Below are 24,121 nucleotides of genomic sequence, written 5' to 3' on the forward strand. Positions count from 1 at the left end.
TGACACAAAGGCTACTTGACATCGTCTACGAACAACCGGTTAACCCAAACCTCTCTATCTCTCTCCATTCCTCCTTCCCTACTCCTCCAGGGCTGTCCCCAGATCAGACAGACACATTCAGACTTGACATAACGGTACAGGAATGAAGGCGTTACTCTAATTCTCCCTCTCTCCTCCAGGACTGTCCCCAGATCAGATAAAAATATTCAAACGTGACACAACATGAATACCTGAATAACCTAAATCTCTCCATTCCTCTCTCCCCCAGGATTGTCCCCAGATCCTGCCCTCTACCCAGATCTATATCCCCGTGGGCGTGACCAAGCCCATCACACTGGCTGCCCGCAACCTGCCTCAGCCCCAGTCTGGCCAGAGGAACTACGAGTGTGTGTTCCACGTGCAGGGAGAGGAACACAGCGTCACCGCCCTGCGCTTCAACAGCACCAGCATCCAGTGTCAGAAGACCTCGGTGAGTGGTGGTGCACAGTTTTATTCCAGCCCAGTACTAACGCATCTGATATACACGGAACTAAAATATGAACGCAACAATTTCAGAGATTTTACTCAGTTGCAGTTCATATAAGGAAATCAGTCAATTTAAATAAATGCATAAGTCCTAGTCTATGGATTTCACATGACTGGGAATACAGATATTCATCAGTTGGTCACAGATACCTTTAAATCAAATCAAATGTTATTGGTCACATATTTAGCAGATGTTATTGCGGGTGTAGCGAAATGCTTGTGCTCCTAGCTCCAACAGTGCAGTAGTATCTAACAATTCACAACAATACACACAAATCTAAAAGTAAAATAATATATATAAATATTAGGATATTTTAATATTGCCTAAAAAAAAAAAGCTAGGCGTGTGGATCAGAGAACCAGTCATTATCTGGTGTGACTCATGCAGTCTCCTTCACGTAGAGTTGATCAGGCTGTTGATTGTGGCCGTTGGATTGTTGTCCCACTCCTCTTCAATGGTTGTGCGACGTTTCTGGTTATTGGCTGTAACTGGATTGGCGCTATGTACACGTCCAGAGCATCCCATACATGCTCAATGGGTGACATGTCTGGTGAGTATGCAGACATTTTCAGCTTCCAGGACTTGTATACAAATCCTTGCGACGTAGGGCCGTGCATTATCATGCTGAAATATGAGGTGATGGCGGCGGATGATTGGCGTCCACACGACGCCATACACGTGGTCTGCGATTGTCAGGCCAGTTGGACATACTGCCAAATTCTCTAAAATTATGTTGGAGGCGGCTTATGGTAGAGAAATTAACATTACATTCTCTGGCAACAGCTCTGGTGGACAGTCCTGCAGTCAGCATGCCAATTGCATGCAAAGAAATTGAGAGATCTGTGGCATAGTGTTCTGTGACAGAACTGCACATTTTGATATGCCACCCCTGTCAGGTGGATGGATTATCTTAAATTTGTGCGCAACATTTGTGCGAATGGAACATTGTTTTTGTAATAAACCAAATGCTTGCTGATTTGGTTTTATCAAGATGGATTTTGGTCAGCACAGCAGGGATGCACCTGATTCAATAAATCAATGGGTTAGCGGTTAGTATTTTGACCAATGGTCATGTTAAGAGGGAGTTTGGCCGATTTTAGGATTGTAGGAAATAACTGTGCAGAGAGTATGCTGAAGGGTGTGCTCATGCGCGTAGACCCATCTGTCAGTTGAGTAGCAAATGAGGAAGTGTGTGTTTGTGTGTGTGTGTGTGTGTGAGAGAGATAAGAAGTGACGATGCGCTCCATCGAGGCTGAAAATGTGGAGAGGAAGCCTGTCATCTTTGAACCTAGTCAAGACAGGATTGATCATGTTTACACCTCTCTCCCACTCACTCTCTACCCATCTCCTCTACCTTTCTCTCCCTGTCCATCTTTTTTTTTTCTCTCCCTTCAGCACTCCTCTCTTCCTCTCGCTTAACCCACTCACTCTCTGTTTTGTTGTCCTTCTCTACCCTCAACCACTCCCTCTTGTGTTCTAACTTCCTCCCTCTTCCTCTTTTGTTTTTGTCTCATGGAGAGGCTGTGCCGTAAGCAGGGTGACGTGTTCGTCACTAGAGGGACAGGAGGTGGACGCTTGTGTCACCGACTGTGACACACCAATTATAGGCTCCATGATATGACCATTATACTTTACATTTGTCTGTAGGATTTTGGTTGTCCTGTTTGGCGCCTTCAGGTCATTAGGAAGGTCTCTGTCGTTCTTTTCCCTCTCCCCCTTTCTATTCCCTTTCCCCCCTTTCTACCTTTCTCTCTCCTCCAAAGCTGCTTGTTTCTCTCTCTCTCGCTCTCTTCATGGGACACTCGTCCTATCACCACCTCCAAGGAAGGCTGCCATATTGATTTTGGTTTGTATTAGGGGTGTCAATCCTCTCTGGGTATCCTGTCAAACAGGTGCCCCCTAGACTTGAAACATCAGCCATGTCTCGGACAAAAAAAAAAACAGCACAACATCCCGGGAAAGCCTTCAGAGAATCAAACTAATTAGCTTTGAACACCTGCAAGTGGATGTCAATACACGCTACAGCTGCACATTAGAGATATGGGGCCGTGGGTTCACTCACTATGCTAAACACGCACACATGTAGCATGTCCAACAGGACCCGGGGCTTAGCCTTGTTGCCATAATGATTAGCATTTAGCAATGCTAGTGTGTTTGAAAGTTAGCGTAGCTCCTCCCAGCGTTGCATAAGGGCTCCAATGCGAGGCTGTCTGTATCGACAGCTAGTCATTAGCGCGCCGCGCACCAAAACCCCCATTGTTTCTGAAGGAAGGCTAATTAGCCAATGACAGCGCTGTCTCCAAAGAGGGCCCTTTATTGACTGTTTGTTAAATGTAGCAGCCAGCGATAATCAGCAGCAGACTCAGGACAGGCCAAAACAGTATTTCTACACATGACAGCTGACAGGAAGATGTGCTAGTAGGCTAATTAGCGGTTAACTGTAAGCTCTTAGTGATTAGCTCTTAGCGGTTAGCTACCCGACTTGTTTTATATGCTAACCTGTAGTTTATTGGTATGATAATACCAGCGTCCAATGAAGCCTACGCTAACTCTAACTCCATTGTTAAGACATTGCTTTGTTGTTAAGAAACACCACTTTTGTGGCATGATTTTACTGCCACTTTCTACATTTACTAGGAGTGGTTGTTACTTAAAAGCAATGGAATTTGTATCATTGTCATCCAATTTTAATCAAATTCCGAAACATATTTCACTGAAATGAAAGGAGTCATCCCCAAATATTGGTCTTCGTTTCACCACTGTTTTTCCGATGCACATCCTTCCATGTGAGCCAGCTGCTCCTTGTTCGGGCTGTGCTGCTCAGGATGCTGCTTCCATGATATGAATCATGTATGATGCTGCAGTAAAAATGGAGAGCTCACGTCATCTGGTATGCTGTGGGTACACCTTGCTATGGTGAATGCGGAGTTGCATGGCGAGAGAGGGGAGGGGGGGGGGGGGGGGTGTGTGTGCTCGCTCGCTCGTGGAACGAGAGGATCTTGCGGGTCCTGATGCTCAATTTTATTTTTTACCTTTAGAGTCAACACATGGATGTTAATCTTATATTAAGCATAATTTTAGCCCAGACTGTTGAAATTCAGTGTTTTTTACTAGAGTATTCTTGTCAGCGTGTCAACTCATCTTCCACCACTCAGTGGAGTGAGGAGAGCGAGAGATGAGCTGAAGGAGGGTGGGGAAAAGAGATGGGACGAAGAGAGATTTCATTGCAGCGGCGGAAGAGAGGGATGGTTTGGAAGGTGGAAGCAAACCTGTGGCCAGTTTCCTCCACACAGCTTTCGCTCTTGTTTTGATGGGTTTGATGGATCCTTTTTGTCTTCTATTGCCTCTTAAAGGGAAAGTAGTCCAAAATGAACTGAAAGTAATCAGATTACACTACTGAGTCTGGGCTATACAAAAATTAAGTTACTGACTACCAGAGGTGCAACTTTGGTTTTAGAAGTGTGTGGGGACATAATATATAAATATATATAGATTTTTTTAATCCAGTCGCATAAACACTCCAAACAGCCTATCCGACTGCTCGGAGGCGTCCTCATGGTCCTAAAGCACACTGAAGCCTCGTTTTGTATCACATTCCAGTGATAAAACTGGGGGTAATGCAATTTCAGAATATGGGGGGGGGGGCAGCATGTCCCTCCTTTCCCCAGTTAAAATTGCACCCCTGCTGATTACAAATGTGGCCAGGTAACTATAACATATTAGGTTTAGAAAGTAACATACCCAACCCTGGTGACAAAAATGTATGAGCTCTGTACAGGATCATTTATGTAATAAAGAGTAGCTAAGCAGCTCCTCAATAATTGTCCATAGAAGCTTGATCCAATACGTTGAATGTGCAAGACTTTTGGAAGGCTATGGCAATGGGTTTCAAGACGAGAGACGAAGAAAAAGTTCCTTAATATTTTTTCAGTAAATACTGCATAAACACAGTGACTCTCCGTTAATAGGCAGAGCTGTAATACAGTGCATTGCGAAAGTATTCGGCCCCCTTGAACTTTGCAACCTTTTGCCACATTTCAGGCTTCAAACATAAAGATGTAAAACTGTATTTTTTTGTGAAGAATCAACAACAAGTGGGACACAATCATGAAGTGGAACGACATTTATTGGATATTTCAAACTTTTATAACAAATCAAAAACGGAAAAATTGGGCGTGCAAAATTATTCAGCCCCCTTAAATTAATACTTTGTAGCGCCACCTTTTGCTGTGATTACAGCTGTAAGTCGCTTGGGGTATGTCTCTATCAGTTTTGCACATCGAGAGACTGACATTTTTTCCCATTCCTCCTTGCAAAACAGCTCGAGCTCAGTGAGGTTGGATGGAGAGCATTTGTGAACAGCAGTTTTCAGTTCTTTCCACAGATTCTCGATTGGATTCAGATCTGGACTTTGACTTGGCCATTCTAACACCTGGATATGTTTATTTTTGAACCATTCCATTGTAGATTTTGCTTTATGTTTTGGATCAGTCTTGTTGGAAGACAAATCTCCGTCCCAGTCTCAGGTCTTTTGCAGACTCCATCAGGTTTTCTTCCAGAATGGTCCTGTATTTGGCTCCATCCATCTTCCCATCAATTTTAACCATCTTCCCTGTCCCTGCTGAAGAAAAGCAGGCCCAAACCATGATGCTGCCACCACCATGTTTGACAGTGGGGATGGTGTGTTCAGGGTGATGAGCTGTGTTGCTTTTACGCCAAACATAACGTTTTGCATTGTTGCCAAAAAGTTCCATTTTGGTTTCATCTGACCAGAGCACCTTCTTCCACATGTTTGGTGTGTCTCCCAGGTGGCTTGTGGCAAACTTTAAACTACACTTTTTATGGATATCTTTAAGAAATGGCTTTCTTCTTGCCACTCTTCCATAAAGGCCAGATTTGTGCAATATACGACTGATTGTTGTCCTATGGACAGAGTCCATAGATCTCTGCAGAGATCTCTGCAGTTCATCCAGAGTGATCATGGGCCTCTTGGCTGCATCTCTGATCAGTCTTCTCCTTCGAAACCAGCCACCTTTCGGTTACTGGCCCAATGCTCTTAACCGCTAGGTTACCTGCCGCCTGTAAAAACAAACAAAAAGCGAAACGCACCACACATTCCCCTGGTCTCAACTCTCACAAGGGATAGGACCTGGAGAGTGTGTCTGTTTTTCTCCTTGACAGTGACCAGGCAATCTCCTCTCATCCAGCCTGCCAGAGGGGGTCATGGGAGCTTGTAAACAAGAGGAAACACAGCCAGGCTGCTGAAGCCGGGGTCACGAGACTCAATAAGTGACCACAGCTGGTCTCTGAGAGGGGGAGGAGAAGGCAGGAGAGGGCGGCAGGCAGCCTAGCGGGTAAGAGCGTTGGGCCAAAATGTCGCTGGTTCTGATCCCCGAGCCGACTGTGAAACATCGTCCGACGTGCCCTTGAGCAAGGCACTTAACCCTAATTGCTCTTGTAAGTTGCTCTGGATGAGAGTGTCTGCTAAATGTAAATGTAGGGGGAGAAGAGAGAAAAGGGGAGAGGACAGAAATGTGACTTCCGCATTTAACCCAACCCCTCTGAATCGGAGAGGTGCTGCCTTAATTCACATCCACGTCTTCAGCGCCCGGGGAACAGTGGGTTTAACTGCCTTGCTCAAAGGCAGAACAACAGATTTTGACCTTGTCCTCTCGGGAATTCGACCCAGCAACCTTTCACGCTCTTAGTGAGTTTAGTTGTTTGGTTAGTTATGTTAGTTCGAGAGGGGAGGGGAAGGTGAGGGGTGGAGAGGATTTAGCGTGGGAGAATGAAAATTAGTTTCAGTCTAACTCATGGTTTCTCTCTTGGTTCCTGTATTTTTTTTCTCTCACTCGCTTGCTTCCTCTCTCTTCCACATGTTTTGGTGTGTCTCTCTCCTCCTCCTTCCTCTCTCATTCTCCCTCCTACCCCTTCCTCAACGGGGGGGAATAAAGAGAGGGGACAGATAATATCAGCGCCGGTTTTACACCGCCACCTTCAGTCGGATGAAAGACTGGGCCACTCCAACACCCGTTTTCTCTCACTTTTCCTCCGCTAAGACAAAGGAGAAAGGGATGGAAAGTCTGGGAGAAGGAGAAATCTTGTTTGGTCTCAGATCTTCCTCTCAATTCGTGTGCGCGTGCGCACGTGCATGCGGACAGCAGCTGTTTCGAAACAAAAATTAAGAGTACTGGGAGAGCCTGATGGGTGCCAATTAAGGTGGACGATGATAAAATGATGATGAATTGCAGTCGGGCGCTGAGACACACACACACACACACACACACACACACACACACACACACACACACACACACACACACCAGCCCCTCTCCCAGGACCCAGGAAAAGGATAAGAGGGGGGCAAGAGGGGCAGACTGTTAGAAAATTGGGCTGAGGAAGCGATGGAGGAGAAGGAAGGAGGCAGAGGGGGAGGTAGAAGGAACGAGGCGAGAGGGGCTTACAGGAAGGAGGGAGGGCTCTGTAAAGAGAGTGTCGGGGAGGGAGAGTTGAGTAGAAAGCAAGAAAAGATCCAAGAAGTTTGCTCGGAGAGAGAGGAAACGTAATTGCGATGGAGTGAGAGAGAAGTTTGGAAGACAGGAGGAGGACACAGCTGAGGACATGACGAGGGGAATGAGGAGGAAAGGAGACTCAAGGTCAGAGAAGTAGAGACAGAGTGTAGCTGCAGGGATAATGGTGATCACTATACGTATATATACCACCGGTACCAGAGCAGGTCCAAAAGGCTTCTTAACAGCCTCTACCCCCCCCCCCCCCCCCCCCCCACACACACACACATTCCCCCCACACACACACACATTGACTCTGTACCGGTATCCCCTGTATATAGCCTTGCTATTGTTATTTTACTGCTGCTGTTTAATTATTTCTTACTTTTTTTTTCTTTTTTTTTACTCATCTATTTTTTTTACTTACCACTTTTTTTTTCTTAACTTCTTAAAGCACTGTTGGTTAAGGGCTCGTAAGTAAGCATTTCACTGTAAGGTCTACACCTGTATTCGGCGCATGTGACAAAATACAATTGGATCTGATCTGTTCCTTTGTATCCAACTGTCCCTCCCCTCTAGACGGAGGAGTGTAATACGGAGGGAGGCTTAGAGCGGAAGTCTTGCGTCTGCACCACGCTGAAAGTGTTTGTGTGTGTGAAAACACTGAGCCATTAGAAAGGCACTGGATGTAATGTGGAGTAACTGTATCGCCGACGGTCCTTCCCTCAGAGAAGGGGGCGCCCGGTCATGTATGGTATAGCATGACACGGTATGCTTAACCGGACATGATGAACAGGGGGGCCTGCCGCCGAGGTCGCTAGTTAAAACGGGATAAGGCAGGCAACTTCTTTAATTAGGGGTGATGTGTGTGTGTGTGTGTGTTTAGTGAGAGAGGGAAAGGGAGACAATACTACTGTTCAACAGCCTTACCCTCACTCCTCCTCCCCTGTCCAAACCCCTTTCCTCCCATCAGGAATCAACCCTATTCCTCTCTCCCCTTCTCCACTCACACAGCCTGCTGCTCAGTCCAGCAGTTTCCTCCTCCCTCCCTCCCTCCCCCTGATGGGTGAGGCGGTACACAGCTCCCATGCGCCGTCCTGTCTAAATAAGAATGAATTTGCCGACCGGCTATCAGCATATGTCAGCTTATCCACCTCCCTTCCTCCCCCCTCGCCTTCCCTCATGCCTCCCCTCTCTGCCTCCCCACATGCCTCCCATACTCTCTTCCTTAATCCCTCCCTCCAAGAAACGCCTCGTGTCAGGTTTTGATGGTGTGTTGCGTGTACGGTGTCTGTAAATCTGGGGGAAAAGCGAGATGGGAGAAGTAGAGGAGGACAAACGGCGTTAGGAGCGGACTGACCAAGTTAGTGAAAGAGTGGGTGTATTTGACACAATTCCTATCTCCAGCGTCGTCTCGTTTGAAATGGCCAGGACTAAGCCAATATGCATGTGGGTTGGACTATACCAATATGGCTGCGGTGTTCCTCGATTTCCTCGAGCCAGCAGTTTCTTCCTTCCTTCCTCTGTGTGTTTGAAACGATAATAATTAAAAAAAATGTGGTGGCGATATGATGAGATCCGAACTTGCTCTGGCCCTGTTCCAATCCTGTTATGCTAGCCAGATTAGCCCAGACAGAGTCATGTTATGAGCCGGGCCTAATTCCATACTGACTGACCCCACACTAATCCTAGGGCGGATTACCACTTGATCCTTGATTATGCCTTCATATCTGGACTGTGTGTGTCTGTCGGTCTGTGTCGGTGTGCGCTTCTGTGTGTGCACGTCTCAATGTGTGTGCTTGTGCGCGTGTGTTGGGGATTTATCAAGGTCGATACAGCGCATTCTGTGGATGTCAATTAGCCTATATTATTCTGTATGTAAAAGGTTAATCACCTTGCCAATGGTGTTTTCATTGCTTTTCCATCACTTTTGTTTATCAATGAGCAACAATTATCGTTCATCTATTTCCCAATAGAGGTTGTTTACCTTGCTTTAAAGAATTGTTTGTTGCCTGAGTTAACGGCACGTGGCAGGTTGAAAGGTTATTGTTCAAAGGATCCACATTTCGGTGATACCTCAAGCTGTCTAATTTTAACGTTGAACAAAAATGAAGGCAAAGGAAGAAAAGCAAGTCTTGCATAAACATCGTCTTACAGTCTGGTGACTAAAGACCTGCCCCTTTCACCTGGCTGGTGAGGAGAAAAGAGAGGGGGTGGAGAGAGGTGTTTGGGAGTATCTGCGCACCGCACACAGGCATAGGCTAGCCCTTGGCACGTTGATGTCTTTAGACTTTTGCTTTGGTACCCCTTCAACATGACTAATTATCTGGATCTGTGTGTGACTCTTGAATGCAACCTGGACTCGGGTGTAGACGTAACATAGTAAACGTTGATTTAGATTGATCCCATTTAGTATGGTATGTACTAATTTGTATGATATGCTACGAATTACAAGTTATATGATGTGTTACGAATGGAAAGTCGTAAAACATGTTAGTGATGTTACAAATTATAATTTGTTGTGGCTTACTTTAGCTAGGTGGCTAACGTTAGCTATGGTTAAGGTTAGGATTATGTTAAATGGTGAAGGTTAGGGTTAGGGGAAGGGTTAGCAAACACGTTAAGTAGTTGCAAAGTAGCTCAAAAGTAGTAAGAAGTTGCTCCTTAGCCCAAATTGCCCCGTGATGAGATTCGAATCCACCCCGACCAACCCACCCTCCTTTTGTTGTTGCCTTACGGAACCTTCTGTCTTATTTTGTTATCATCTGCGCTTTCAGCCGAGGAGCTGTTCAGCTACTGTATCTAGTAGGCCTGGCACAATTACCGTATAACCAACGTTTATGAGTGAAGACCGTCATGAAAATGTAATAACCTTCATACGACGGGACAGCCGGGAATTCTTGTGGTTGTCATTTTCTGCAGTAACATGGACTCTTAACAACGTGATGAAACTTTATTGATCCTTGCTGAAACAAGCAATCAAATCACATTTTATTGGTCCCGTAGCAAACAAGTCTTCGGTTGCCTAGACGATGCAGCAGCAGCAGCACACAATTGGAATGAATAAAATGGGCTTGGAAACCTCTTAACCCTGGCTATTTCACTGGCAAACTCATGGGCACACTCGCAATGCCTGCCTGGTACTGTGATGCAATTTCCATGGTAAAGTTCATTCAAATGATGTTAACTGATGTGGCTCTTGCAATGGAATGTAGTTTTTGTTATGTCAGTTGAGTTTAATCCACAAATCACAGCACAGATTGATGGGCACACGTCCTGCTTTTACTTCCTGCTTTTGCTCCTATGGGTACGCTCGCAATGGCCGCCAGTCCACCCATTATGCCGTCATAGACTTGAAATGGGGACGCCCGTTCTATTCATTCTATTTCTATGGCAGCACATGCAGGCAGGAGCAGAGGAGAGGACAAAATGTCCGTCTTTAACAATATATTTCTTTGTGTGGTAACCGAACAGTTATTACTGTAACCGCGTCATTTGTATTGTGTTTATTATGGATCCCCATAAGGCAGCAGCTACTCTTTCTGGGGTCCAGCAACATTAAGGCAGTTGTTTACAATAAAAACAAAACATGACATTACATTTCACAACAGCTTTGGCTGGCCAATAACCGGCATCCAACATTCCATGACCACCACAGCCCCTAGTATCTAGGCTACTACTGTATCTCTTATCCCTCTTCTACTTTTTTTATTTTATTGAATATTTTATTGAATATTAAAGCATACAATCTCTACTTGCAGTGAAGCCGCTCAACATTTACATTACTTTCAGTCAGTCTAACAGACTTCCATCCAGAGCGACCCACCGAAGCAACCAGGGTCAACTCCCTGCCCAAGGGCACGCTGACCGATCTCCACACAAAGTCAAAACGGGGAAGCTCCCAACCGCCAGGCCACCAACCCTCTAAGACCCCCCCCCCACAGTTCCCCGACAGCTGCTCCCCAACCAACCGAGATTTGAATCTATCCGATCGAATATAATACCCAGATTGCGAGTTGAAGATAAGTACTTTTAAGAGTATTAGTATATTAGTAATTGACTGACCAGGTCTCTCCAGATCTCCCAACAATGCTATTTCTAGGGTTTTCAGACATTCCTGAGCCTGAGACCAGAAACAGGTTCTGTTACCTCACAACAAAATCTGCAAAGCTGCGATGATTGTATGACCCAAATATTCAATGTTTTGTTGATAGCAAGAATTCTGTACAGTAATTTTGCCTGAAAAGCACGAAGTCTGGAATCTTGCGGCGATTTTTTAAATATAAAATCGTTACATCAGAAATCTCTTCCCAGCTATTTTGCGGTCTGTATGGCACAGCTGTCAACATCCTGGTCCTCAAATGAAACTGGTGTACTCTCCTATTTATGCTCTTTTTGTTCCTCTGACAGTTTTGATCCTTTATTTTTGGCAGACAGACCAGTTCCCTACCTCCTCCCGCTGCCACCTGCCTCTTCCATTTTTGGGGTAACGCTGTAATCATTTGGTTGTAATCTTATATTGAGCAGACCTTCCTATACAATTCCGATAACTCCATAGAAGACATCACTCTACCATTCCAATTTACAATATCATTTGAAAACAAATACCCTTTTCAAACATCGTTTCCATAAACAAAGGTATTTTATCAACCAGCACATTTCAGTTCAGCCATAATATTTGTTCTATATTTTCAGGGGATGAAATTGGAATTGTAACCAGCTGTGCGATGCTTGTTTGAAAAAGAGAGACCTCGAAAAAGGTTTCATTTTCGAATTAATCGAAAATGAGACATGGCAATCTGCACAAAGGGAAAAAAAGGCCATTTTTAAACAATGGATGAGCTTTTCTTAGTAATTTACTTGAGAACCATTTAAGGTTCAAGTCAAACTTGTGTGTAAGTGAAGCTTTTAGAGAGGTTTAGTGCTTTTATATTGAATAATCTCAACGCACCCAGTTCATATTTATTATATAGATAGGCACGCTTTATCTTCTCTGGTTTAGCGTCCCAGATAAAGCTAAATATTTTTTGCTCTTATGATTAGAAAAACAAATCATCAGGAGGAGGCAGCGCCATAAGTAAGTGAGTAAACTGAGATATGATTAAGGAGTTTAATCACTGCAATTTATCCATACATATATTTACCTCTCCATGGTTGCAGGATATTGTCTATTTTTACTAGTTTTCTATTGAACTTCTTTGTGGAGAGCTCATTTGATTTATTTTGTGATATGAATATCAAATATGTCTACTGTACTTCACCATCAGCCCATGTTATAGGTAAACTGTAGGGTAACGTAAAAGTAGTCTTTCTTTAAAGATGTAATATGTACACTTATCTTAACCTTTTTGGGACTAAAACCTAATTATCGATCTTTCCTTCCTTGAGCTACATCACTTGTCAGAGCAAGAGGGGGGGGGAAGTGGAAGGTGTCTCTCTTTCTCACCCCCCCCCCCATCTCTCTCTCACAGTCCCTCTCTCTCTCTCTCTCAGTCCCTCTCTCTCTCTCTCTGTCCCTCTCTCTCTCTCTCTCTGTCCCTCTCTCGCTCTGTCCCTCTCTCTCTGTCCCTCTCTCTCTCTCTGTCTCTCTCTCTCTCTCTCTGTCCCTCTCTCTCTCTCTCTCTGTCCCTCTCTCTCACTCTCTCTGTCCCTCTCTCTGTCCCTCTCTCTCTCTCTGTCCCTCTCTCTCTCTCTCTGTCCCTCTCTCTCTCTCTCTGTCCCTCTCTCTCTCTCTCTCTGTCCCTCTCTCTCTCTCTCTGTCCCTCTCTCTCTCTCTCTGTCCCTCTCTCTCTCTCTGTCCCTCTCTCTCTCTCTCTCTCTCTCTCTGTCTCTCTCTCTCTCTGTCTCTCTCTCTCTCTCCCTCTCTCTCTGTCCCTCTCTCTCTCTCTGTCCCCCTCTCTCTCTCTGTCCCTCTCTCTCTCTCTGTCCCCCTCTCTCTCTCTCTGTCCCTCTCTCTCTCTCTGTCCCTCTCTCTCACTCTCTCTGTCCCTCTCTCTGTCCCTCTCTCTCTCTCTGTCCCTCTCTCTCTCTCTCTGTCCCTCTCTCTCTCTCTCTGTCCCTCTCTCTCTCTCTCTCTGTCCCTCTCTCTCTCTCTCTGTCCCTCTCTCTCTCTCTCTGTCCCTCTCTCTCTCTCTGTCCCTCTCTCTCTCTCTCTCTCTCTCTGTCTCTCTCTCTCTCTGTCTCTCTCTCTCTCTCCCTCTCTCTCTGTCCCTCTCTCTCTCTCTGTCCCCCTCTCTCTCTCTGTCCCTCTCTCTCTCTCTGTCCCCCTCTCTCTCTCTCTGTCCCTCTCTCTCTCTCTGTCCCTCTCTCTCCTTTAGCTTCATTAAATGTTCCCAGGGTAGTTTATGTGTTTACTTCCCCGTGTCTCTGGGGAGAACGGTTTTAGGCACGCTGTTAATTTGTGCTGCTCCGTTTGTTTTGTTTTGAACATCTTATGCAACAGGAACATTTAGTGAAAGAGGAACATCTCAGGCTCAGGCTAATAAATATGAGATAAACCCAAGCCAATTGGTATCCTGTAAACAGGAATGAATGTATTTTTTTTTTTCCGTCATAGCATATGGGCTAAGTAAGTTCATCAGCGGTTTTGTCCAGAACTGCATGTCGGTGAGAGAGATACATTTGGTATGTGTCTGACCTCGCCAGGCGACCTCTAGAACTTTTGTGCTCTGGCGACGTTGTGTTAGCAGAATATACCTATGTGAATAAACCATATGTGTGTGTACTAGTTAAGAATAATCCTCATCTGGTGGGTGCTTATATCTGCCCTATAATACGCATGTGTGAATTGGACTCACTCTCGCTCAGAGGGTCGGTGTGTGTGTGTGTCTGGCCCTTTGAGGATAGGATATATTAAACTTTAATCAGGCGTTGGTGTACACATGGAGAGGGAGGTATGGATGAGGCCTAACCTCTCTGCACCCCCCCCCCCCCCCCACACACACACACACACACCACACCATGCCACCCCACTGTGAATAAATATTAATGTCTGTAGTGTATCAGGGGAGTCTTGTCTGTTGTGTACGTCTCTGCTGGAACAACAGGCCTCTACATCCCCTCTCAACAGTAGGTACCTGTGTGGGGAAGGAACCCAAACCACCCCCATTGGCCAAAAGTGTGTGCTTGTGCGTGCATTTGTGCGTGGACAAGTCATACCGTGTTCTGATTGGTTGTTCAGGAAGATGATGGGGAGGACCCCATTGGCTCTACTAGCCATGACCGTTAGGGTCAAAGTTTCAGGTTGAGAGAAATCAACCCTTCTCTAGGGACATGTTAGCTGGTCTCTTCCTTTTGTCTTCTCTCCGTCTTAGAACCAATTCCACTATAGGGTGCGCTCACAAAACAAGAATTGGACAAACACCCAATTGAACCCTGAATGAGGAATTCTGTAAGAACATCCTCAGTGTACAGAGAGAAATTCCAAACAATGCAGGTCGAGCAGAATTAGGCCAATTCCCTCCTCTGATTAATATCCAAAAGAGAGCCACCAAATGTTAATTTCATTTAAATACAAGTGACAACCACTCATCTCATTACAATTCCTCAACTGCCAAGAGGTGACCATAGAGAAGAGTCCCCTTAACCAGCGGCTCAGTTCACTAAACATTACCAACCGAACAAAGCATCAGGACAGCACTCAGAAAATCTGGCCCATCCAAATGATCACAAAGCTAACATACAAATGTATGGAAAGACAGACAACAAAAAAAAAAGAAAAAAAAAAAAAAGCTTTTTGGCTCTAAACAGACAGTACATGGTGGCAGACTATCTGACCACTGTGACTGATAGAAAACTGAGGAAAACACTGACTAGGTACAGACTCGGTGAGCTCAGTCTGGTCATAGAGACCGGTCGACTCAGGCAAACCTGGCTGCCCAGAGAGGACAGGCTGTGCTCACTCTGCCCCCGGGGAGAGGTAGAGACAGAGCTGCATTTCCTATTACACTGTGACAAATACTCAGACCTAAGAGAATCTTTCTTTAGTGTACAGAGAATCTGGAGAAAAAGCTCATATTTATTGGATGAAAAGCCAAAATGTGCCGTTTTGACAGCCAAATATGTGTCCTCCTGCCACAACAGAAGGGACGGCCAGTGAAAAGTGCAATGTAATGTCAATATTTACCATGTTGTTTGAACGTGACTGAAAAGCCACATGGCAGACTTGCCTACTACTACTTTTAATGTATTATTATTCTCATGAATGTTGTTGTTAATCACAACACACGTTCCACTACTACTACTATTATTGTTGTTACGAGTGTACCTCGATAATGAGTGAGATGCTAATTTCGCTTACCTCTCAGCCTGCCTCCTCTCTTTCTTCTTTTCTCACACTATCAGTATCTCTCACACACACTTCCATTTACGCAAAATAGCCTCCGTCTGTGTCTGTCCGGAGCTCAGGGTGCAGGAAACCAATGTACCTTCTTTCAAGATTGTTAGCACAAGCTTTGGGCTGGACCGAGTTGATAGTTGATGCAGTGTTTCAAGTTCCTTGCAGACGAGCCATGTGTAGCCAATGTGATTAATTTCAATCAGGATATTTTTCGACCTGCAGGCTGCAATCTTTTTTATTTGTTGGCTTTACATAGTTGGCAATAGAAGCCACTCTTAGATTAGTCTAATATTTCATTTAGAGCTAGATATAAATGGTATTAACCACATGACAATGATTTTTGAAGCATGATTTTTTTTATATAAAGTCTTCGTAACTGGCACGCAGGTCGGTAGACATGGTAAGATAAATTGGCACTCCAAATGGAAAAGTTTGCCGACTTCCTGGTGTAGCCTTTTAGTGGCAACTTTGGGAGCGGAGTGGCAGAATCTGCGAAGGCCAGCAGCAGCGGGGGAGGTGTTGGTTCGGGAAGAGTTTAAACATTTTTTTTTTTCTTCTTCTGGTTAGGCTATCTTGATATTTGGCTCCCTCTTGAGTCATGTGTGTGTCTTAATTATTTAATCAGTGTTAGGGCATCAAACAAGCTCGGTAGCATACATGTAGTTGATTTGATTAAAACACATAGGGTGTGTCTATATATGGGGAAAAAACGACGTTTAAAAATGTCTACCAGTCGATTATTTAGGGGGGGGTCGGACAGCCCTACACTCAATCCATATACTGTATATACACACAGAGCACCCTCTCCTTATCCTACCCTATCCTTTTCTATTACCTCTCTTTACCACGGTGTAAAAAGTTAAGTTGGCTATGCTACTGGAGTCCATACAGAAGCAAGCATACTTTACCACTGAAAAGTTGGATTAAAGTTGCATCAATGTTCAATGGTGAGCATTGCAGTAACCCCGAGTAAAGTGATCCGATAAATATATAATGGCTACTAAATAAATAGTCCTTTAAGTTCAGTCTAAAAGCATGACTTTAAAAAAATCTTTATTCTGTCTGTGAATATTCATTAGTTGTAGGAGGCTGTGAATGAATTAAAATCATCCAATCACCATGTGGCGAATGAATGAACCAACCAATCACGTACCGTGACATTGCTGTGTGCTGGAGTCCTTATCTACTGAATGCACATTGCTGTGTCTCCTTTCCCCCCCCCCGTTTCCAACGGCACATTATGTGAAATGTTGGGACCACAATGTCGAAACAGGGGTGCCGAAAAAACGATCTAAACAGAGTAAAACACTCACATATTGCTGACAGTGGCAGATCGCCCTTACCGTGGTCAGATAACCCGGATGCATCCCGTAGGTTTCAGGGGAAATGGAGAGAGAGCCTGCCGACCTTAAAGCAAAGCTCCATCTTAACTCCACGTTTACTTGATTCATTAAACAGTGCATAAGAGAACCGAACCCCGCAGTTTCTTTTCTCTCTCTCTCTCTCTTGTCAGGACCAGAAAGGGAAAAAAAACGCTGCTCAGGCGTTTCATTTATGCCCGCTAAGTTAGGTTAGTGTCACATAGATGGATCATCGTCATAGGTAGTCGTTAGAGATTTAGACGCGTACCGTCTGTTGCGCAGGGCCTGTATTCACAAAGCATCGGAGTACGAGTGGAGATCTCGGATCAGTGCTTGAGAGAATTCTGTTGAACAAGAGATCCTGTTAATCATGGACAATAATATTAAGAACTTAATTGATTATTAAGAATTCATCCTGGGACTTGTTCTTGGAATTACACAATCAGCAGCTATGTAACCCTATCCTATTAGGGTAATTGTCTTCACTGAGAGAAACAAGAGAAGGCCAAGTGTACTGAGTGTTAGTCCATTTTGTGCTTATGACTCAAATGAGCCATGAACGTTAAAACAATGTAAATGAAACATAAAGAAAAGATATTAGTGTATTAACTGTTTTTAAAAAATAAAGTTTTTATTTATTCACTTTTCAGTCAATCAAAACCCAAATAATCTGAACCGAAATCGACAGTTCAGTTCAGACTTTATTGTCCCCAAGAGGAAACTTGGTTTCGGGCAGGGGTAACATGCTACAAGTAAACACCATAAACTCTCAGCAACAACACTGTGTTGTCTTTCAGTGAACTTTAGGGACACTGTCACAACACTGCAGCAATACCAATCTAACTGTGTCGTTGCTGTATTTGTGTCGTTGCAGTATAACTACGACGGTAATGACATCAGCGACCTGCCCGTGGACCTATCGGTGGTGTGGAATGGCAACTTTGTCATCGACAACCCCTACAACATCCAAGGTAAGCACTAGACTTTAGCTCAGCTGGGTCGCACAGTCTTGTGGCACGCCTGAGGCCCGGATTTGGATGTCAAATGCAAGCACTGTCTAGTTATATCAAATCAAATGTTATTCGTCGCTTACTGTACACATATTTAGCAGATGTTATTGCGTGTGTACCAAAATACTTGTGTTCCTTGCTCCAACAGTGCAGTGGTACCTAACAATTCACAACAATACACGCAAGTCTGAGAGTAAAATAATGGAACTAAGAAATATATAAATATTAGGAGGGACATTTACTTGAATACAGTATACACAGTGCATTCGGAAAGTATTCAGACCCCTTGACTTTTTCCACATTTTGTTATGTTACAGCCTTCTAAAATGGATTGAATTGTATTTTTCCTCATCAATCTACACACAACACAATTTTTTTCAAAAATGTATTAAAAAAAAGGGAAATATCACATTTACATAAGTATTCAGACCCTTTACTCAGTACTTTGTTAAGGCAGCGATTGCAGCCTCAAGTCTTTTGGGGCATGATACTACAAGCTTGGCACACCTGTATTCAGTGAGTTTCAACCATTCTTCTCTGCAGATCCTCTCGAGCTCTGTCAGGTTGGATGGGGAGTGTTGCTGTACAGCTATGTTCGATCAGGTTCAAGTCCGGGCTCTGGCTGGGCCACTCAAGGACATTCAGAAACTTGTCCCGAAGCCACTCTTGCATTGTCTTGGATAATCTTATTTCTCGTTGTCTAAGAGTCTTTAGGTGCCTTTCAGCAAACTCCAAGTGGTCTGTCATGTGCATTTTACTGAGGAATGGCTTCGGTCTGGCCACTCTACCATAAAGGCCTGATTGGTGGAGTGCTGCAGAGATGGTTGTCCTTCTGGAAGGTTCTCTCATCTCCACAGAGGTCCTCTGGAGCTCTGTCAGAGTGACCATCGGGTACTTGGTCACCTCCCCGACCAAGGCCCTTCTCCCCTGATTGCTCAGTTTGTCCTGGTGGCCAGCTGTAGGAAGAGTCTTGGTATTTCCAAACTTCTTCCATTTAAGAATGATTGAGGCCACTGTGTTCTTGGGAACCTTCAATGCTGCAGAAATGTTTTGGTAAACTTCCCCAGACCTGTGCCTCAACACAATCCTGTCTCGGGGCTCTACGGATAACTCCTTCGACCTCATGGCTTGTTTTTTTCTCTGACATGCACTGTCAACTGTGGGACCTTTATATAGACAGGTGTGTGCCTTTCCAAATCATGTCAAATCAATTGAATTTTCCACAGGTGGACTCCAATCAAGTTGTAGAAACATCTTAAGGATGATGAATGGAAACAGAATACACCTGAGCTCAATTTCGAGTCTCATAGCAAAGAGTCTGAATACTTACGTAAATGTTTTTATTTTTTCATAAATGTGCTCAAATGGAAAGAAGGGGAAAAAAATGTTTTCGCTATGTTATTATGGAGTATTGTGTGTCGAATGATGACGAACAAAATGTATTTCATCCATTTTAGAATAAGGCTGTAACTTAACCAAATGTGGAAAGGGGGAAGGGCGTCTGAACACTTCCCCCGAATGCACTGTACATATAGCAATGTCTGCGTGACAGAGGCGGTTCGATGAACCACACTCCTGTCAGGAGTAAACCTGCGTGACTTGTGTTAGCTCCCTGCGGTCATGTCTTAGGCTTTAGCTCAGAAGGCTAACACAGTTTTGTGGCACTCCAGAAAAGTTCTGAAATGTCTGCCACTCACTGTCACCACTTGTACGACGCCTTGTGGGAGCTTCTCCAAGTGGATGGCCACAGCCATGGCAGCGGCATGGAGATTCCGTTTTATGTAAGCTAACGCTGCACGTTAAATCCTTAATCGAGTGACCAAAAGGGCCAGTTGGAAGCCAAGTCGGGAAGTTACATACATGCTCTGACACGCTATAAGGTTCAAATATACTCTCTCAGATAGCCCAGTAAGTTTCTGCCGTGCTAAAATGCAACTCTGTGGATGGCAAATGTGTGGTTGGCAAGGGTGTGTTGCACGTGTAAGGGATTTGAGGAAACTACCATGCATCCCTTGTGTGGTATGTAGAAAGACACAGAAATGCATTCACACATGTTATGAGCATACGTGCACACCCCTAGCCTCAGAACAGGACACAGTCACTTCACACTCACCTTTCTGTGACGTCAGTTACTTAGGCGTGGAGTGGGTGGTTCGGTATGGGTGTCTAGACGTGTGCATGCCTTTGTGTGCGTGTATGTGGCTTCGCGTGTGTGCGTTTAGTGCCGCCGTTCCACAAACAGGGCCCTGTGGATCGTGATTAAACACACACACACATACCAAGTAGGGAGTAGAACCCCCCCCCCCCCAGAAAATAAGTGATGTTTTCCGTGGATGAATTGTGTACGCCCAGCGTTTTGCTGTTGTTGTCACCACGGCAGTGGGGGGTTGTAAAGCAGGGGCTCCTGCTGCGATGTGAGATGGAAGATAACATCACGTTTAGGGAATTGTTCACTAAAGCCTCTACAGCCAAACCCCACAACAATCCAGATTCAGACACAATGTACCACAATGAGAAGTGTGGCTTTGTACTTTGTCTGAATAGTGAGTACAATGTATCTCAGTGTCAATGATGGATGAGTGTTTGAGGTGGTGAAAGGTAGGCAGTGACAGATTGGGGGGAAGGCAAGTATGGGTGCAGGGTTTTTCTCCAACCAAGCAGCAACACACCTGATTGTCTGAATCAATTAAATGTTTCAATCACAGTTAAATTAGGTGTGTTGCTCATGTGGTGCGTGTCTCTCACGTTCTCTCAATGTGTCTCCCTCATCCTCCTTTTAACGAAGATAACCATATAACGATGCTCCCTCGCTTAACCCCCGATATGTAAATGTAATTAAATCACTCATTTAGTATAATTTAATTGGCCCAGGGTTACTTTCAAGTTAAAGCATGACCAATGGGATTTGAGAGGCTGAAAATGTTCCTCCGAATTCTTGCGGCCATTTGAAGTACCGCTTTGCTTCATTGCATATAAGAAAATAGAGTAGTGTAGTTGTTTGGGGTAATATCTTTGAAGATGTTTGGTTTTTAGAGGTGACATGCGAGACATACTTTGCAAGACGAAATTGTGACCTATGTCGGAAAGGGTTGGTGTCATTTCAGGCTTTCGGATGCGAACTAAACATGTTCTCTCACCCTTTCCCCCACTTCCTCCTATCTCTCCCCCTCCTCCCTCCAGCCCACCTGTATAAGTGCCCTGCCCTGAGGGACAGCTGTGGGATGTGTCTGAAGGCTGACCCCAGGTTTGAATGTGGCTGGTGCGTCCAGGAGAAGAAGTGTTCCCTGAGGCAGGAATGTGCCCCCCTGGAGAGCAGCTGGATGCATGCCACCACGGGCAACAGTCGCTGTGCCCACCCCAAAATCATAAAGGTACGGATGGCAAGGGGAGGGGGGTACTAGGGTGGGCAGCGAACAGCATCCATATAAGGAAATCCTTCAACTCAGGGGGGAATAATACGGCATCCATATTAGGACATCCTCAGACATTTAAGTTAAGTGTGCAAGGAATTGGAGTCAAGTTTCAATGTGAGGTTAGATATTTGCATCACATGGCATGAAGGGGATAATAAGGGATAGAGGACACAGTTGGAGAGGTAGCTTGCCTACACAGAGACTGTATAGTCTTACAGATGGGCAGGACAGAGGAGGCAGTCTACGGGACGTCACTGAGCACCGAGACGACTGACGAGGGGGGGGGGGGGGGGGGGGGGGGTGTGTGTGTGGCGTGACGTTACCAGCTGTTGCAGTGGGTCGCCATAGCGGTGGTCCTCGTCTGGCCGTAGCACAGGTCACTGTCCCAACAGTGTAGCACTGTCTGTCTCACACACACACATACTGCTGTATAAACCACCTTAAGCATGAATGTAGACTGATTTGTTCTCTCTCTCTATTCCCCTTCTCTCTCATTCTAATTGTTACACAAATGAGATGGGGAGTCTACTGTTTTTCAGAAATGAAATGCATGCCCCTTTTTTTTCATTTGTTTTCCACTACCACCACCATGAAATATGTGTATGCTTCTTAACTGCGGAGGGAAAGGATCCCATATCCCCTCGGTTTCTGAATGCTTAAAGGAGAATTTCACTATTTAGGAACCTAATCTGTATTTTTTTGCGTAAATGCCATGTTATAGAAAGGTCCACACACTTTTTCTTTTGCAATTTGAATTGGTTTTTGAGAAACTTACCCCCAGCAGCGATTGACTTCCTGGTCCTCATTCTGTAGCTCCAGGGCATCCAGAAATCATGTACAAAGACAACAACAAAAATGTGTTTCTTTTACAAATGGCACTCAATATCGTGAAGCAGGTCTTAAGGTGCCGTACACGTGAAATGGTGTCCTTCCGAAATGTATCTGCAACGTTATAATCCATTTTGTCGAACTCAAGCGACAACTGCCTGCGTGTGCATATTGGCTTGCATGCGTGTACTTCCTCGTTCCAGCCTGGCTGACCTTGTGATTGAGTGACTGGCAACGTAACTTAGCTACAGGTCACCACGAGATACCAGAACAACTTGAGTGAGTGAATAAAGTGTTTCCTTTATTTTGGCAGTTACCTGTAGCACGCAGTTGACGAGAGGAATTGGGAATGAGGAACTACACGCATGCACACCAATATCACTCGAATTCCACAAAATGGATTAGAACGTCGGAATGACACAATCATGTGTACAGCGTCTAAAGACCTGCATCACGATACTGAGTGCTTTGCTGTTTGTAAAAGGATGTGTTTTGGGTGTTTTTAGGAGCCTTTTGTTAATTTGCATTAAAAAAAAAATAAAGAGTAGGTTCCTAAGTAGTAACGTTCTCCTTTAATGGAGATATTGGAATAATTGGGGGACTGGCACACAGATAAATCCATTTAGCTAATGCTCCCTCTCTCACCCGCGCTTTACTTATCTCTTTAAAACAAGCGCACAAGAGGTGTGTGGGGTGGGTGGGGGGGGGTTAAGCTTAGCCTGAGGGGAAGATGTTGGTAGCACAAACAGCACACAGTGGAAAAAGCAGGGGTACAGTACAAGAGCTTCAAAAATAGAGGTGGGAGAAGACGGTTTGGAAGGCAAGACGACGAGTGAAAAGAGAAGATAGGCAGAGGAGGAAGAAAGAGCGACTCGACAGTGAGACACTAAAAAGGCCCACCAGGCATTGTTACAACGCTGCCTTGACACTGCCATGTTATTTTCCTCTGACATTAACATTACAGGAACGTTCCACAGTGGACAGATGACAAACTGAAAGGATCTCATTCTTCCTTGAAGAACACATCCCTCTTACGCTAGAAAGACCATTTCATCTTCCACCCAAATTGAATATTACCCCGCTTTTCAACGTCCCTACTCTCAAATCCCTCCTTCCCTAAACATGGACTCGTTCTCTGTGCTCTGTTATTTATTTTCTCTCTCGCTCGCGCTAATCTAAGTACGCTAGCCACTTTGTGGCCCTTTTATTAGCTAGCGGATTAGCCCCTAATTTCATTTGGACAAGTGTTCGACTGGGATTCAAGGCATGGGGATTGAGAGGCGTTTTTGTGCTATTTCTCGCTGTTAACTCTAAATTTAGTTTGACACGGTACAATAGTGAGCGGTAGGGTACCACATTGTTAGCCTGTTATAATGCTAGTACTTTGCTAAGTGCATTACCCACTGTGTGGCCCTTTATGACCTAGTGGATTAGCAAGTAATTTCATTGGGACGACTGGGATTGAGAGGCATTTAATTATATTTCTCCCTGTAAACTTGATCAGTTTGACATTGTACAATAGTGCGTGGTAGGATCCACATTGTTAGCCTGTCAAAGTGAGGTTGACGGTGTCCTAATATGGACACCGTAATGCTTTAATATTGCTAGTGGTAGTTGCATTAGTCTCGCTCTCTCTCTCACTCACATGTGGAGTGGGGCAGACTGAAAGGCCATTTCACCATAATTATAAGTAATTTACCCCCTATGCCTGCTGTGGCCCTCTCTCTCTCTCCCTTCCCTCCTTTATCATGTCTCTCTCCCTCCCTCTCCTTATCCTCCCTCTCTTGCTCTCTCTCTCACTTTACTATAAAATTGACTTATAAGAATTGTGTTAATTTTCCTGATGTTTTCATGCGTTTTTCCCATGAGGGAGAAAGATGAACTGATGTTGCATTCACAAACAAAAACAACCGGCTCCCTTGTGATTTGTCCACGCAAATATCAACAAATACACACACACACCGACGCATAAACACAGCCACTCGTAACCTCACACACACACACACACATGTCATTTATGCAGCAATGAACTGTCATAGGGTTGGCCTTGCCTCCTCCTTGGTCCTCTATCATCCTTCATCTCCCCAGCAGTTCTCATAGGGTTTGTGGAGCAGCATTAAGACCACCCCTCGGAAA

The 24,121-nt window shown here is 44.8% G+C and overlaps 1 protein-coding gene across 1 annotated transcript in view; it reads left to right on the forward strand.

Annotated features, from left to right (window-relative positions):
* Positions 1-24,121, forward strand: part of LOC110493976 (plexin-A1) — a gene marked incomplete in the record, with an annotated part of 289,525 nt that overhangs the window by 210,591 nt on the left and 54,813 nt on the right. Inside the window, 3 exon segments of the mRNA XM_036949987.1 lie at positions 269-469; positions 17,609-17,705; positions 20,925-21,115. Of these exon segments, the coding sequence (XP_036805882.1) occupies positions 269-469; positions 17,609-17,705; positions 20,925-21,115 (489 nt within the window).

This window comes from Oncorhynchus mykiss, chromosome 17 (assembly GCF_013265735.2).
Source record: "Oncorhynchus mykiss isolate Arlee chromosome 17, USDA_OmykA_1.1, whole genome shotgun sequence".
Taxonomy (NCBI): domain Eukaryota; kingdom Metazoa; phylum Chordata; class Actinopteri; order Salmoniformes; family Salmonidae; genus Oncorhynchus; species Oncorhynchus mykiss.